The sequence below is a fragment of the Odontomachus brunneus genome, unplaced genomic scaffold (assembly GCF_010583005.1).
Source record: "Odontomachus brunneus isolate Ranch 3 - 2012 unplaced genomic scaffold, Obru_v1 Obru_scaffold_069, whole genome shotgun sequence".
NCBI classification, from domain to species: domain Eukaryota; kingdom Metazoa; phylum Arthropoda; class Insecta; order Hymenoptera; family Formicidae; genus Odontomachus; species Odontomachus brunneus.
The window spans coordinates 145,197-158,994 of NW_022639519.1; the positions used below are offsets into that span (position 1 = coordinate 145,197).

The 13,798-nt window shown below is 38.3% G+C and overlaps 3 protein-coding genes and 1 non-coding gene across 5 annotated transcripts in view; 1 reads left to right on the forward strand and 3 right to left on the reverse strand.

Annotated features, from left to right (window-relative positions):
* LOC116846806 overlaps positions 1-3,792 on the reverse strand; it is a 46,346-nt gene extending 42,554 nt beyond the window's left edge. The window contains exon 1 of the mRNA XM_032821122.1: positions 3,347-3,792. Within this exon, the coding sequence (XP_032677013.1) occupies positions 3,347-3,416 (70 nt within the window). The 5' untranslated portion in view covers positions 3,417-3,792. The remainder of the gene's footprint in view (positions 1-3,346) is intronic.
* A 619-nt stretch (positions 3,793-4,411) lies between these two features.
* Positions 4,412-4,484, reverse strand: Trnaf-gaa. Its single transcript has one exon. It is a non-coding gene; the product is annotated as a tRNA-Phe (tRNA).
* A 2,248-nt stretch (positions 4,485-6,732) lies between these two features.
* LOC116846765 (serine-threonine kinase receptor-associated protein) lies at positions 6,733-11,771 on the forward strand. Of its 2 annotated transcripts, none has more exons than XM_032821024.1 (5): positions 6,733-7,044; positions 8,217-8,515; positions 10,255-10,484; positions 10,649-10,782; positions 10,902-11,771. In XM_032821024.1, exons 1-5 carry the CDS (start codon positions 6,930-6,932, stop codon positions 11,111-11,113), a joined length of 990 nt encoding a protein of 329 aa, XP_032676915.1. In that variant the 5' UTR covers positions 6,733-6,929; the 3' UTR covers positions 11,114-11,771. The 2 variants fall into 2 exon arrangements, with proteins under 2 accessions (XP_032676915.1, XP_032676916.1); XM_032821025.1 differs by lacking the exon at positions 6,733-7,044 and adding an exon at positions 7,832-8,112.
* The window catches only part of LOC116846764, a 54,585-nt gene continuing 52,456 nt past the window's right edge, over positions 11,670-13,798 (reverse strand). Inside the window, exon 7 of the mRNA XM_032821023.1 lies at positions 11,670-12,800. Coding sequence (XP_032676914.1) covers positions 12,534-12,800 — 267 coding nt within the window. The 3' untranslated portion in view covers positions 11,670-12,533. The remainder of the gene's footprint in view (positions 12,801-13,798) is intronic.

Below are 13,798 nucleotides of genomic sequence, written 5' to 3' on the forward strand. Positions count from 1 at the left end.
GAGAGAGAGAGAGAGAAGGAGAAGACGCGAGTAAATGTGAACGCGAGTAAACGCATGCTTGCATACACTGAGAGAAAGAAATGTCTGAAAAATTTAAAATTTATTTATTCAGTGGGTGCTAACAGTACATTTGCTTAGATCTCAATTCTTTTGTTTAAATAGAATAAATTGTGTTAAACTTTGTTTAAATAGAAAAAATTAAACAGAATGAATTAAATAAAGAATAGATTGCTAGGTCAAGACAACTTTTAAGAGAAGACGTATATTTCCTTATCCAAGAATTATTGTAAATTAGCATAAGCAAATGTGTTATTAGTGCCCATCGAATAAATAACACTTTTGATCTCTGAAATATTTTTTCCTCCGCCGCTGTAGTAAACGCAAATATCCACATTTGTCAGCATTAATACAAAATCGCTAGCTCCAGAATTACTCGTGCATCGGACCCGTTTTCTTTTTGAGAATAACTCGCCTGCGATATCGATCGTTCGCGACACACGGCATCCGCCGTGTGTATCTAACGCGCTTCGACGGTGGCGAGAGACGATAACGCGTCTTGCGCACGCGGGAAGCGCACGAATGCATTTCGTCGTCGCGAAATGAAATTTCACGGAGGAGAGCGCGAGGATCCCGTCTCGCGCCTCCGTCGCACAGTGAGCAATTTGACTACCTTTCGGGGTAAAAATCTGTTCCGTTGCAATTTTTACCTAATCGTAATGATCCTTTTTGCAAATTACTCGTTGGACTTTCAGTTCTAATGGCTACAAATATAACAAAAAAATATGAAAGTCAAAGAAGTATGAAAAATTGGAAAAACTTTGTTGTACAAAGTCAATCGTCATAGAACATGATGCAGATATAGCATGAGATAAAATATAAAGAAATATTAATGAAATCGAGTGGCTACAAAATTCTAAATCATATACCCTGAACCTTTAGATCCTAAGTCCTTGAACGCTTCAATCCTAAATACTAAATCCTAAAGCCTGAAACTTTGAAATTATAAATTCCATGTCCTTAAATCTTAAAGTTTATGTAGCCACTCGATTTCATTTATATTTCTTTATATTGTACTTCATATTATATCTACGTCAAGTTCTATGACGATTGGCTTTGTACAACAAGGTTTTTCCAATTTTTCATACTTCTTTGGCGTTTTCTCATCTTCTATTGTAAGACCAAAAAAATAACAGCGTTTCCGCAATTTGTAGCAAGTAGTAATTTGAACTGAAAGTCTAACGAGTAATTTGCAAAAAGAACCATTACGATTGATAGAAAATTGTGGCGGAACAGATTTTTGCTCCGAAAGATAGTGAAATCGCCCAGTGTGCGCCGCCGTGAAATACACCGCGGGCGTGTACGAAGAAATCGCGGGCGCGACGACTGCGCGGCTTCCTTCTCGCCGAATCGCGAATTCGCAGGCGGATTTGCGTGTCGCGAGTACCGGAAATGCACCTTGTAAATGTACCGCCGGCACTAAGCACCTTATCTACGGCGCGCAGCGGCCGCAGACGTCACGTAATCCGCGTCGAATTTCGCTGACTATATTTGCGCCGACTATGTTATCGGCATCGCGGAGTATCGACACCTTCGACCCCCGAATCGCGGATGCAGTCGATGATTCCAATTGAAAATACGGTCAACTCGCGTCAATTGCGATACGATGTAAAAAGGCAACGTAGAAAAAGAAAAAACAAAAGAGACGACGATGCCATCGGATACATCGCGTGTAAAGTAATTGGGAAAACTTTCCTTACGAATGGCTTTTGCCGCTAGCCCCGAGTATTCGATGACTAAAGTCGAAAATATGGACAGTTTTATGTCATTATTATAATATGATTATATAATTATTTTTCCATATGATTAATCCTAGGTATACTTATTTTTCGCATACGTAGATGCTACACTGGGGTCCTAGGGACCCCATCTATATTTGTATTGTAATTTTATCAAAAATTGACATATTTCAATTCACTTTTTTTAATATATAGAGAATTGATTAAGGAACAAGCTTATAATGAATAAAAGTCGATAGAATTAAGGAGTTTCGAGATGTACAGGTTAAAAGAAAAAAGAAACGCGACAAAACCAATCCGAGAAAGTTGTGCTAGGTTTCCAAGGACCCTAGTATATATACGAAGGGTTAATTATATAATATAATCATATAGAAAAATAGAAGAAAAAGCTTTGTCACAGTATATCGTGTAAAATAATTAGAAATGTCGGTTTTATAAGTGCTTTTTGCTCCTAGTCTCGGATGTTCGGCAATTTAAGATAAAAATATAAGTAATTTCGCGTCAATATTACGATATGGCATCAATTATAATAATATCGAGTATATAGGTGATATGATATGTTAAATAATAATAATAATTAAGAAAAATAGAAGAAGAAATGTCATTGGTATATATATAGCGCGCAAAGTAATTAAAAGTGACAGTTTGATAAATGTTTTTCAAATTCCGAATATTCGGGATATTCGGTGATTTGAGAGTAAAATTTTAATAACTCTGCGTCAGTATTACGATATGGAATCAGTTACATAACATCGAGTACACACAAGTGGCATGATAATCAAACGTAAAATAATAATAATTTAGAAAAATAGAAGGAAAAGTGTTGCCAATCGGTACATCGCGTGCAAAGTAATTAAAAGTGATAGTTATATAAATGTCTTTTGAACTCCGAGCTTCGGATATTTGGTAATTTAAGATAGAAATATGAATATAATTTCGCGTCAATGTTACAATATGGCATCAATTATGAAAATACAATATCAATCACATATATATATGACATAGTAATTAAACGCAAATGAATAGTAACATAAAATAGAAGAGGTAATGTTGTCATCAGTTATATCGTATGTAAAATAATGCACCAGTTTTATAAACGATCATTAAATATATCTAGAAAAAATAACATTTTTCTGCCAGTTAGGTATGCGCAAACATTTTACACCTTGCCCTTTCAGTGTTGAATGAGCGGTCGTCAATGTAAACAACACAGCTGGCAGTAAAAAAACCTTGATGACATCATAACTCCCACGAAAAAAAATACACATTCCTGCCGTAGCCTCAGCGTTCATTTGAATTCCTCACTTTGTAAACATGCTTTTTTCCTCACGTTGGCGTCGTACTCGACGCCACGATTTTTGTGTAAAACATACGTACACGATATCTTATATTTCCAAATGTAACTTGTTAAATGTGATGAAATGAGAAAGCAATCGAGTATATCTGTGTACTCGGAGCGGAAACACGATTAGGAAACCGGTGAACTGAGAACGCAGCAGGTGCTGGTCGGAAGCCTGACCGTCAAATGTATTCGTATAGTTAGTACTTACCGGCTATTGAGCGAGCGACGTGACAGCGCAGCAGGTAGGCGACGACGAACAGCATCCGCGGCAGCCTCATCCTTTCTCTCTCTCTCTCTCTCTCTTGGAGCGTCGTTCTCGGCCAGCCGATTGGACCACGGCCCGGGTGGAAACGCACGTGAACACTCCGCGACAACGACGGACGCCGGACAAGCGTCAGACAGTGCTTGTCTTCCTCAGGTTGCCACTCGCGACGCGACTGGATATGCACGACTCAACGTCGCGAAATACGAGGACTGCGGCACGAAGGAGGAGGAAGCAAGGAAGAAAGGAAGGAAGGAAGGAAGCAAGGAAGGAAGGAAAGAAGAAAGGAGCAAGCTTACGCGAGTTTCGACGTACAAATGCGCGCGTCCGACATCACAATGCTCGCATCCTCGCGCCGCGCACTCCGGTGTCTGACTGAGCGGCGGGCCAATCGCCGCGGCGAGCTCTGCTCCACTGCGCAGCCAGTCGGCGCAGCCGCCGCGTCTCTACGGCCAATCGCGCGCGCCGACGGTGCCGCGCGAGCACGCGCATTAATCTACCGCCGTCTCGTTGCTGATACGGCCGAAACGGCGGATTTTTAATTCGCGCCACTCGACTAATATTCACTGCTGCTTTCAAAGTTGAGGAAAATTGAGGGATTCAGCGCGGCGTGAGCGACGTTTTAATCCATTTTTCGTGGGACTCGGCGAGGATTAATCTCGAAACTGCAAACACAGCGCGCTCGAATTAATTTTCTCCCGTGCTCTTGAGAGAGCGCATTCAATCGTTCTGAGTCCTTCATGTTCGAAAATTCATTTATACATTCAAGCTACGACTGCGTAGTTGCAGCACGACATCCCCAACTTATATTAAAAACTTCGAGAAAATCAAAGTTTTTAAGATAAGATTCCATATGAACGAAAATGGCGCGGCTACATTACAGAAATAAAATAATTAAATTGCGTAAAAATAATTGTCGAAAAGTTATTTCTGTGGCATTTGTGATTGTTAATATTGCAATAATCACTTTTTCGTCAGCATGCTTAGTTGAAAGATAAAAAAAATTTCAGCTGCCGAAACCCGGGATTGAACCGGGGACATTTAGATCTTCAGTCTAACGCTCTCCCAACTGAGCTATTTCGGCTCGTGTTGAAGTTTATCACTAAATGCTGAAATACCCACTCTTCCAATCATGCGATTTATATTGATAAATAAATAATTTTATATAAAAGCAGTATTATTAATAAATTACGCGAATTATAGAAGCAACAGAATCCTGTTCTCGCAAAATTAATACTATGCCAATGCAATCACGCAATTTTCGTTGAAACTAAATTTCGATTCTTCTTGCGACATTTTTTTAAATTATAAGTTAATTAATAATAATTAGGATTTAGAAAACGTTGAAATCGATCATATCGAGCATTAACCGCTACATTTCATCAAAAAAGATGCGTTATTGTACAAATATCGGATGGAAAGAAAATATTACGATTAAAAAGTGTGTTAATAAAAATTGTGCACATGAAAGCGGATAACTTCAGTTACTCAACTGTCCGACTATTGATTATTCTAAAACGAATTTGTTGCGCCGTGCGACGCATTCGAAATATTCTCCGAGGTACTTCCTCGTATCTTTCGAGGTCTCGACTGATTGATAGTCGATGCACGATGCAAAAATGCGCGTTCTATGAAATGCACTCGAGGTTACTCAGCAGGGACGAGGGAAAGGGAGAGAGTCGTTTTAATTCATGGTCGTGACTCGAAGGATCGTCTGGAGAACAGTTTACAGGGCCGATACGAGAGATACTTGGGATATCGCAGTGCTAAAAAGACACGACGCCAATAAAGATACACACACAGAAAAATATCATTCCACTGCTAAGAAAAGTGATCGCTCAATTTATTTTATTTCCCCCGTTTTGAGTAATGGTTATCTTCAACGAATAATATTTTCTCGACAATCTTAAAATATACTCGATACAAATTTAAAAAAGGCTTATTAACACGTATTCAAAAAAGAAGAATCTATTTTCTTTACAGTAATATCATAAAACCTTATCGAAAAAAAAGTTGGTTCGGTTTCAGGTAGTGAGTAAACCGAATTTTGTCTTAATTTCATATTCTTGATTAAAACGCTAAACTAGGAATCAGAATGAATTTTGAATAAGTATGATATTTATGATGAACTTATGGTAGATTTGCCATGTGAATTTATGAAATACCTGAAACTAGTAACATTCACTTAAATGTTATTTCACACAGCAGTAATATCCAGAATATATCATAGGAATATTCTAAAAAGATATCACGTTTTCAGGATATCTAATGATGTATTTTGAACATTTTTGCTATGTGGAATATGTATTTTTTGTATACACGGCGATAAAAAGAAATCTCAAAGCGTAAACAAGCGTAAAAGAGCACAAATAAAAAAGTACAAATCTCCTGTTTTCCTTCTTTCCACTCCCTCTCTCCCTCTCCCCTCTCTCTCCTTTTCTGTTCCGCTCAACTGCGCTTTCTGAATTTCGTTGTTCCTTCTCACTTATCAAAGTGCACGTTTCCTTTCGTTTTGCGCATGTGAAAAGAATAATGAAAAGTACGGTTGACAAAAAAATACCCAAGTCTAATCTTTTTTGAAGAATTTTCTGAACCGGTATATGTACAGTAGGTCGCAAAACGGTTCAGATCCAACGAACTTCATCGCATAGCTAATGATCCAATAAAAGAACAAATTACTCAAAAATAAGTACTCTCATTGGACCATCAGCTACGCTCTGAGTTTATTATGTCTAAACCGTTTTGCGACTCCCACTGATGCAAAAAGTTAGAAATTGCAAAACAAAAATTTGTTTCACTCCAAGCTATTGCATTGGTATCAGTAAGTTCTTCGAGAAAGAACGTACCTTCTGTTATTTTCCTAACCGCTGTTTCTCGATCGTGCGATCCCGCGGAGCGAAATGTACGAGTACGCAACGGAAGCACGATTGCGAAATGGCGGGCGACATATTATCAGAATTACACGGCCGACATGTCACACATATAATTTCGCGATACCTGCTCATTTGCCAGCACGGCGATTGCCCCGTGTAATCTGGAAATGGTGCTTTCCGTTTCCCGCGAGAATTTTCCACCGACGCCGTCGGATTCGATTGGACGCGCGTCCTGCAAGTCCGTCGCTACGAAACTTCCGCCCGCGACGTTCCGACGGTCCCGGGAGAATTCGCTTTTGTATGGGCCCGCGCGTAACGATCGCGACGTTGGACGAGAGGACAAGCACAAGAACGAAGACGGAGAAAAGAAAACGGAAGGCAAGGACGTGACAGCGAGGTCGCGCGTTCTCTTCCTGGCCGGAACGCTCTGAACTTGGTCGTCGGCGCGCGGCGATCGACGCGCCACGGACGTTAGTCGTGTGTCGGACGTGCGGTGTGACAGATCGACAGAGAGCGCAGCGTACGCGCAGGCACAGTTTGGCAGTCATCGCGACAGCAGTTTTGAGGGACCTTGTCACCGTGGTCCGCTCTCGTTATCAGCGTATTCAACATCCTGACGCGTCAGCGAGCAACGCCGAGAGGGCAACGCAATCGGCATGGCCAATTTGAGACAAACACCGTTGACGTGCAGCGGTCACACGAGACCCGTGGTGCATCTCGCCTTCTCAGACGTTACCGAGACCGGTTATTACGTGATCTCTGCGTGCAAAGGTACGACACAGCGGGCGCGATCGCGACGAGGGTCATGTGCGTGCGTCGCGCGCCTGCTAGTGGATTTTCCCTTTCGGCCGTTCGATTCTCGATCGCCTTGGCCCAATTTCTCTCACCGCCGGAGCCCCAAGGCTCCCGCAAACTTCGAGGTTAGACACCGCGTGTTCTTGACAACCGCGCTCATTTCGCCGCTTCCGCGAGCTTGCGCGACTCACAACGGCCGACACGCGTACATTTGCCGCGAGGTTGCTCTCATCGCGACGATAACTCAATGTTTCTTTGCGAGAGCATGATCGGTCGTACGCGAGCGTTATCGTGCGTTTGATGACAAGGAAGTTACTGTAATTAAGGTTGATATCTCCGAAAGGCTTCGCAAGCATCAATGTCTTTTTCTATTTTCATATATGTTCTCATACGAATATTTGGTAATATCTCGAGTAAACAGAAATGTATAATCAAGGAGTCATGCTGTTGCACAACAAATCGATCAAACAGCCTAAACTTAAATTTGCCCTCTTACATGTTCTGTACAGTATAATGTAATAATTGGAATATATATTCAGTAAAGCTTCAAATTTGCCTGTCATTACAAGTTATCATACAGAGATGTAATGGCTACGTTCAACAGAAGTTGCTTTACAACTATTGTAAAATTTGTGAATCTGGTGTGTGCTTTTAGAGCCTCTGCACAAAAACATCCGTAACATTTGTGTGTTGACTTAAGTTTAAGTTTACGTACAGGTATAGCCATTGTATTGTCAGTACTTAACGTAACATAAGATGTTACGGATGTGCTTGTGCGTTGGCTCTTAGGCTTGGTTGTACAAACATTATTGTGACTTTAAGCAAGACATGTGTATATCTTTATCTTTTTTTTCTAAATAAATAAAGACAGACATATATTTAAACTTCTTTTAAAGTCAAAATAACATTGGTGCAATCGAGCTTTAGATTGCCAGGATTGAAATTATACACTGATCAGATCTATAAATTTTACAACAATGACAAAGCAGCTTTTTCTGCTGAATATAACCAAAGCAATTATTTATGTTTATAAATCAAATAAATGTAATTGTATTTTCTTCATGTGTACCTCACATGACACGTTTATTTAATATAAATTCGTTCATTTAATGTAAAAGCAATTTTTTGAAACAATGATTTCCTTTCAGATGGCAATCCTATGTTACGACAAGGTGATACTGGAGATTGGATCGGTACATTTGAAGGGCACAAGGGAGCAGTTTGGGGTGTAGCATTAAATCCACAAGCTACACGTGCTGCAACAGGAGCAGCTGATTTCAATGCTAAAGTTTGGGATGCAATCAAGGGGGAAGAAGTACATTCTTTTCAACACAAACATATAGTTAAGTCTGTCAATTTCAGTACCGACTCCAATCATCTATGTACGGGCTCCAATGAGAAGATAGTGCGCATTTACGATCTTAATAAACCAGAAGAAGCTCCACAAGTAAGTTTGAGGTTACACAGCTTAATAAAAATAATAATTAACACCAAAGCACATGGTATTAAACATAGTTGAATTAATTCTTTTCTTTTTTAAAGAATTAATTTTCTTGTTCAATATCTCAAAATTTGATTGCTACTAAATTTTATTATATTTAAAAGTTGATACTATTAATAATACTATTAAATTTAATTACTAAACTTTAATGAGTACTACTTTGTAGTATCTAACTTTTTTAATTTCAAGGTTTTAATTTCTTAATAATATAATTGACTCAAGATACCATTTATTCTTTCTTCAATAATAGAAATTTAGAAACCTCTAGTTTTCAGATATTACAAATATAAAGTTTACTTATTTTTCATAGAATTGTAAGAACATAAGTTAACATTTGTTAATTATGCTAATAAATTTTATTAATAAATTTTTTTGGATATTCTAGAATCTATATTCTGTTTAAACTTATTAACAATATAATTTATTATTAGAAGACATATCTATTGTCAAAAAGCAACAGCAACTTTATGGCCGTAATATTCTGAAAATTAGAGAAATCAGGTAAATTTGATTTCTTATTATTGTCTTTTGCTGAAGCTATTAAGTCTTTTAAGTTATAAAATTTTAAAATAAAAGAACACGTGGTTAGTCGTTGAATCGTATTATTAGAAATAAAAAATACTTTTGTAACGTGCTTGCTTTCCTGTCGGAGACTTTAAAAGTATATTTTAGAATAATTCTGGTAAACATTGTTTAATTGACTAGCGTTATTTAATGATACGTAAAAAAAACGATCGTAAACAGTTTAACGTTTAAACGATTTACGTTACGCCATCTAATAGTAATAAAGGGAAACTAGATGCGTCAGAAAGGTTCGGGTCTTGGCTAAGCAGTTAATAATTTTTAATTGAAAGAGGTTCGAGTCTCGACTAAGAGACTTCTTAGTTCCGTTTTTTTTACAATTTAACTGTGAGCCAGACCTCTTTATCTTTTTAAAGTGGTATGATAGCGTGTCAGGAATTTTTTTCTTATCACCAAATCTCTCTAATAAGAATAATGCAGAAGAGAGCTTTTTTACCTTCAAATATATAATCAATGGTTTGTCTAATGTCTTTTTATCTTCAAATTGTACAATTCAACGGCAAGGCAAAAGATTTTTTTAATTTCAAATTGTACGACTCAAGGACAGGTCAAATGCACCTTTACGTCATGGACAATTTAATTACTTTTTATATAATTAAATTATCTAAAACATTTATTTGACTGTTACTTTGTTCATGGGAAACAGAAAAATTTCAATGAACTGTAACTTCAGGAAAAATGATAGTGTAAAGATACATTTGATCTACTGTGAAGTCGTACAACAACAAAAATAAATACTTTTGCCGCTTAAATGATTTTTTTACTTTCAAATTGTGCGACTGGTCAACAGATCGAGCGGATCTTTATTCCTAAAAATAGTATGACTTAACAATAATAATTTATTAACTACTAAATACTTATGAAAAGATAAAAATGAAGATTCAAGACTGAATCTTCTTGAACGAAGAATTAGATTAAATGTTAATAAATTACTTTCATTGATTTTACAATATAATCATTATCAATATCGATAAATCGATACTTTATATATATATGTATAAAATTCATTATTTGTACGTCTCTTATTTTTCTGAATCGATTCCTTTTCTGACCCATTCCTAATCTGAAGCAATAGTGTTTCATATAAAGTATCTTAATTTCAGATCTTCTCAGGTCACACGAGTGGTATTAGGCATGTCGCTTTCTTCGACAACAACTCTACTTTAGTCTCTTGCGCGGATGATAAGACATTGAGGGTATGGGACAGAAATAGCGGGCAAGAAGTGAAGAGACTAGACTTCCCTGCGACTCCAAGTTCTATGGAGGTATCCAAGGACGGAACAATTATCACCACCTCTCATTCTAACATCGTCACCTTCTGGAATACCAAGGAGTACGTATGACATGTAGTTTCTTCCTTTCTTTTTTTCATTATAAAACTCTCAATATCGAAACCTTGTCCTACGATATTATATAACAAAAGTAATATTCAGTTAGTAACGTGTTCCCGTACATGATGTGATCTGTAATTCTCCTTCGAATTTCTCCTGACTTCAGATTAACAAAGATAAAAGAGTTCACGGTGCCCACACAAGTGAACAGCGCCAGTCTGCATCAGGACTGCAGCATCTTCGTGTGTGGCGGAGAAGACTTCAAGATATACAAGTTCGACTATAACACTGGCGAAATAGGTGAGAGATCATGTCACCTACATACTTCTTCTACAGATCTGCAATTTCCGTTAAGAATAATCCTACAACTTCATTTTCTCGTTCTCTTTCGACCGAGCTGATCAAATTCGTGTTTTCAGAGTCGTTCAAAGGACACTTCGGACCTGTCCATTGCGTACGCTTCTCCCCGGACGGTGAACTGTACGCGAGCGGATCAGAAGATGGTACGCTGAGACTATGGCAGACCACGGTCGGCAAGACCTATGGGCTGTGGCGTTGTGTCGAGCAGACGCCCGCGATACAAGAGAACGCCGCTGTGATTAACAATAAGCAAGAGGTGCCTGCCAACTAAAAATCTCACAGCGAAGCAAGCAAGAAGCTTATCAGACATACCATGTGCGCGGACGCGTTCCCTATCTAATGATCGTCCGAATGACACACAGAGACATGTCTCTTGGACCAAAATCGAAGAATGAACGGGCAAACGGAACACCCGTGTCGCGGACACACTCCCTATTTTACGGGCCATTTTTAATCATTGGTGGAAATCCTTGTAAATAATACAAACGGATCCCACTGGAGCCTACTGGGGAAAGTTTACTCGCCTCCGTCGTGTCATACATATATATATACATATATAATATATACATATATAATATATACATATATATATATACATATATATATAATATATACATATATATAATATATACATATATATAATATATACATATATATATATACATATATATACATATATAAATTCCAAGTAAGACTAAAAGGAAGCGAGAGAACCAAGTAACACGCTCTTTTCTCGTAGAGAATGCGCCGTCCGAGCGTAGAAGCGCGACGGACACGATCGCTATTTATATTTGCGACGAAGAAAAGAGAGAGTAAAACGGAGAAGAAAAAGAAATATTAACATTTATTAACATTATACATTGTCATTATTATAATACAAAATTAAGGTAGAGGTGTAACGTGAGAAAGAAAGACGAGTTTGGAACGAATGTTTCATTCGCATTTCTTGTTCTTCTTTTTTCCGCTTTTCCTCCCCCTCCCCTTCCCCTAAACCGATATCGTACATCCGTCCATTACCCAAACGCGCGAGAAAATGCACGGCATTGACCGGCTACTTGTGACCGACACGTGCGATGTCTGCTGATCATCTATCCTCCGTCCGATATACTCTACTTTTTCTCGATTCCAGTTTCCGCACGTGATATATCACTACCGTATGTGCGTGAGAGAGATGATAAATTTACTTTTATTCGTTCTCACCACTTGCGCGCGATCGTCTAGCGCGCTTGATTTTTTTTTCGTAAAGAGAAAAAGAAAGAAAGTAAAAAAAACAACCGACCGACAATCCTCCGTATTCTGTACGAATTCGCGCGTCTTCCCGCACGAGGATCTTACCCTTTTCTTGTTCTTTTCTTCGGTGATGCGATCTGTTTCTTCTCCGTGTTCGATAAACTTAATATACTTGCGCCTTATCATCTATATTTACACGCCGGCAGGTACTGTTCCGTTATCTTTCGATGAAGCATCTCTCGCAGGAAGCGTGCGATTTCTTCTGTCTCGTCTGTGGTACTAAGTTCTCGTGCGCGCACGGATTTAATTAGCTGATCAATTAAGTTTGCTTAATTGATTAAATGAGGATTGGACTTGTCGTACAGTCTCTCGAAGTAAGGCAGTGTGTCTCCTGCGTATTGTTTATCGGTAAGCAACGAGTTTATGCTTCAAAGTCTTCTTGCGTGCCGTTTCCGCGCGCTTCAGCCGATGAATTGCGACAGATCGGGCAGTTTGAAGCCGTTGAACGAGGTCGGCGTCGGCGAGCTTCCCAGATTGCTCCGGTGCGACGGAAAACCGGGGAAGCTGTTGCTGGGCGTGGTAAACTGCTGTAGCCTCGCGGTGGTCTCCGTGGCCGCCAGTACGAAGCCGCATTGAGCAGTGCACACGTCGTCCCGCAGGATCGCTTCCCGGGAAGCTTCTCGTAGGAGTTGATTGCAGTCCGTGACTCTCAGCGAGGCACATTGCGTCTGAAAAACAGGAGAGAGAATCGTTGAAATTTCTCGCGTGATTGAAATCCAATTTCAATCTAAAAATTCAATTTAAAAGCTTTAAAAATTAGCTTAGAAGTTCCATTTCAGAAGTTTATTTTCGGGAATTCACTTTCTCAGAGTTCAACTTTCGAACTTTAATTTCTGATGTTCCCCCGCGTATGTACACTGTCGAAATTTAAACAAATGATTATAGATTTAGGACCTTCATACGCAAACTGCCATAACGAAAAACATAAGTAAGAATTGGTCAATCACATTGAGTGTTTTTGGACCGTAAGGTTGCTATCTTCAAGAATACTCGATTGTAATTGGCAAATTCTAATGGCACGTCTTATGTTATGGCTATGGCAACTTGTGTCTGAAGACTTGTATTAATAGTTGTCACCTGAAATTGTCTCACGTGAGATGTTCAAATTTTTATTTAGAGTTATATTCGAACTTTTCATGATCCATATATAACTTTTTATGGTCGTTACTTGAAACTTGTCTCAGGTGAGACACTCAGATTTTAATTTAGAGTTAGATCTGAGTTTTCAGCTGAATTACAATTGCAAATATAATGTCACATGTTATTATATAATTCAAATAAAAAATTCTCATCTAATTCTAAACTCAAATTTGAGTATTTTACGCAGGGTAAGTTCCAAATAATAACTATTAACATGATCTCAATTGAATTATAATATACATAATATTTATATCTGTAATCGCGAAACTGAAAAACTCTTATCTAATTTCGAATTCAAATTTAAAGCCCATATTAATAATCGTTACTTGAAACTCCTCTCAAGTAAGACATTCAAATCTGAGTTCAAAGTTAGATGAGAGTTTTTCAATTGAATCATTATAGATATAATGTTATAAATAATGTATAATTCAACTTTATGTTATAAATAATGTATAATTCAACTAAAAAACTTGGATCTAATTCTGAATAAAAGTCTGAGTGTCTCATGTAAGACAAACCTCAAGTG